General features: G+C 35.5%; 1 protein-coding gene across 1 annotated transcript in view; it reads left to right on the top strand.

The window, feature by feature from the left end:
- Positions 1–2,628, top strand: part of LOC109843395 (universal stress protein PHOS34-like) — a 3,238-nt gene extending 610 nt beyond the window's left edge. The window contains exons 3-4 of the mRNA XM_020412328.1: positions 1,231–1,352; positions 2,197–2,628. Coding sequence (XP_020267917.1) covers positions 1,231–1,352; positions 2,197–2,284 — 210 coding nt within the window. The 3' untranslated portion in view covers positions 2,285–2,628. The remainder of the gene's footprint in view (positions 1–1,230; positions 1,353–2,196) is intronic.

The raw sequence follows: 3,759 nt of genomic DNA on the forward strand, positions 1-3,759 counted from the left end.
ATATTAAGTATTTAATATCTTGAATTGGTCCCTCAAATGGTTGAATTGCTATTAGACCCCCAAAATTTTATGAGTTGTTTCAAAATCTGTCTCTCAAATCACTGAAGTTGTCATTAGATCAGTCAATACTTATAAGTTGTTTCAAATTAATCCGTTTAGTCAAGAGTAGCAATAGCAAGATATAAAACTTGAGGGATCCAAAAACAATTTCAATGATTTGAGGGCATAATTTCAAAATATTAAATTTGTAAGGGACTAGAGTCAAAAAGCTCCTACATTTTATTTTGCTTGTTTATCGTATTGGGGCTTTATGATTATGTGACTAAAAGATACAAATAATAGGTTGAATGTTAGTGTTAAAATTTAAAGGGGCTTTATGAATGATTATGTGACTAAAAGATACAAATAATAGGTTGAATGTTAGTGTTAAAATTTAAAGGGGCTTTATGATTCATATAAATCATAGGGGATTTTCTGTATAGGTTGAATGTTAGTGTTAAAATTTAAAGGGGCTTTATGATTCATATAAATCATAGGGGATTTTCTGTGATTTACCCTCTAAAATCCGTCTTTTTATAAAAACCCCCAATAGATGCCCGTGCATCTAAAACTCCAGGTACAAGAAATATTACGGAAAAAGTTGTAATTTTGACAAGATCCAATTTAACATGGTTGATGTTTCTATTTTTTCCCTTTGAAAATTTTAGCTATTTAAATTATTATCTTCAGTAAAGTGTTAATAAATTTGAGTTTGGATAAAAAAAAATTAGATTTTATATGTGATTAAACATAGATATCCTTTAGTGAAGTATGAACCTATGCAGCCCTCAACCAATTTGAAATGATCTTAAATAAATAAACAAATTGTTATTTAGTAATAGAGTGTTAGGTAATATTTTTGTTAAATATGTATTTATTGTCAGATTGGGTGGTTCCTTTATGAAAGTTGACATGTATTTAGTGTTTTTATATCTGTATTTTCGACGCTAAACTATTTTAAAGACTGTTTCCTTGTTCTATGATTTAATGTTTCGATTTACCGATCTTTTTCACTTCCATTTTTCTTGTGCATCTCAATTTACTAATAACTATGAGTGTGATACTCATATTGCTTACGTAGAGATTATGATTTAAATAACTTACGTACATAGCATTTCAACTGTATTTCCGTGTGCGAAGATCAAGTTCTTGATGCGTCTATCTATCGATTTATTTAATTGTATTTTCCAGGTTAGCGATGTGGTGCTTGAAGCTGTTGAAGGAGATGCAAGGAATGTCCTCTGTGAGGCTGTAGAGAAACACCAAGCAGATATGCTAGTTGTGGGAAGTCATGGTTATGGAGCAATAAAAAGGTATTATTAGTCACACATTTTCATTTTGATTCTTTAATTTGAATCTTGTTAGCCACAGGATACACATAATTTTAGCTATTTATTTCTTTGTTAGTTCTCGTGTTATTGAAGATGTTAATTGATATGCCAAAACTTCCCGTGCCATAGTTGTCCTTGTTATTCAATTGTGGATAAGATCCATTGTGATGTCGGTGTCTTACTCTTACAACGTAGGTTGACTCCCTTGAGCGAATTGTTCTGACTCTTTTACTCTCAAGGGGATTCTATTTGTCAAAAAACCAAATTTCGATTTGTTGAGGGTAAACAAGTCAAAAAGAATTTCACGCATGGGGTTTACCTGCAAAATAAAACTAGAAGGTACTAAGTTTAAAACAGGGGGGTATATCTGCAGTGAACCTCTCCAGAAATTTTGCTTGAACGCACATACTATGTTGACTTTCATATCTGCTTAGTAACCACCAAAAAAGATTTTTAAGTTTAGTAGTGAGTTGTGTATTTGTTTGTGGAAGTGGGGGAAATTTATGGATGTTTGTGGAAAACAAAACTAAGCATGATTTCTTGTTTCTGTAGAGGATCTTGATAGATTGCTTGAAAATGTTAGCCCAAGTGAAATGTGAAAATATAAGGAATTTTACTCATAGATGGCCCAATTAAATATAGGAGTGAAGAGTTTATTGGCTCCAGAGATTTTCTTTTTCCTCTGTTCAAAGTTTAATTCATTCGGGCATAGACGAACTTACAAAAGCATAATAACAGAATCAGCACGAATTAAAGTTTTTTCCTCCCCTGATATTCTCCTTTTATGCTTGTGTGACTGACTGTGGAATCCCTGTGGATTATGCAGGGCTGTTTTGGGGAGCGTCAGCGATTACTGTGCTCATCATGCCCACTGCAGCGTGATGATAGTGAAGAAGCCCAAGCACAAACACTAATTTATTCAGCTGCTTTCGATGTATTTACCAGTTTATAACTCATCTCCCCCTCATGCCGATAGAGCATCAACAAATAACTAAGGAACAAGCAAAACTGGATCAAGAAATAATAGCTTTACCCGACGAGGTTTGCTGTAAGCTATTGATACTTTGTTAAAGTGAATGTATTATATGTGCTGTGCTTAATACCAGTTAGAATATGAAGAGAATTAGAGAAATATGCTTTGGGCTTGTGTACCTATTTTATTTACTCTACACATTAATGTTGTATATGAGGCTTTCCCATAGCTTAGGTGGGTTTCGTGCGATTCTCTTATTTATAAAGTTTATGCGGGTTTGTGAAATTCACTCTCTTTTAGCCTGCTAAATCCAAACTGTATTTCGTGGGCACTGAGCATAACTGGGAACGTTATGGGTCCATGAATCTGGAGATTTAAGGGGAATTTGTCGCTGATCGATGTCGATTCCGATACAATTTGTGATACAATTTGTGCGCTTCAAGGACCAGGTGCCCTTGTGGTTTGATGGGCATTTGATCGTACGGGGTAACAAACATGTTGTGGAGAACACGATAGAGTCCTCCAAATGCCTCCCAGTACCCGGTCAGGACGGCAAATATAGACCATTATGTTCTTTGTATTCAGTCTGTGTATACTCAGAATCTCTAAATTGTTTTCAAGAACCTTGCAAAATAATTGGTTTGTTTCCTTCCAAAATCTATATATTTTTAGCGGCTTTTCATTTCTGGATGCCAGATTTTCATTTTCGAACAAGAGTATAATAAAGCGACCACGAATGGGTTAAAAACACAATTTATTTCAAACGAACAGGCCAGCAAAAAGTTTGGGACAAAGGCCTCCTCCTCAAAAGGCCCAGTTAGATGGGCCCACTGGCATATAGTTTGACAGCCTCTCTAGAGCTCGGTCGCTAATCGCCTAGGAGAGGCAGAGGGACAAACTCTTGAAAGTCCAGGGTCCTGTTAAGTCGAGGAATGTATTATGAAAATGAAATAATTTTCGTTTATCTTTATTGTTTTTATTTAAAATTAGAATGGATATATTTGATCTTAGTTGCTATTTGTGCAAGGATGGGGATGGACGGAAGACCGTTCCCCAGCAGGAGATTGATACTCACCTCTCCATCTCGCCGTCTTGCACTGAACGAGACCACCAATCACCTCTCCTCACCTAACCTTCTTGCAGTTATAATGTATAGATAATAGACAACTTTAACATATGATATAGAAACACTGAAAGCTGTGCAGCGAGTTAGCCACACCCACCGAACATTGAGCGCGGCTAAGCAGTGCTAACTCACTTATTATCTTGACGTGGTCTAGGATGTTTCCAGGCTCTCTATGAGCGGTTACATGATTCTGCTCTGTTAAAGAACCAAACGATGAACCTCTCTACTTCGAGCATTCCAGTATTTACGATATTTTAAAAGCATTTAATTGCAATTATTCAAGGATCTTA

Source organism: Asparagus officinalis, chromosome 5, assembly GCF_001876935.1.
Source record: "Asparagus officinalis chromosome 5, Aspof.V1, whole genome shotgun sequence".
Lineage (NCBI taxonomy): Eukaryota > Viridiplantae > Streptophyta > Magnoliopsida > Asparagales > Asparagaceae > Asparagus > Asparagus officinalis.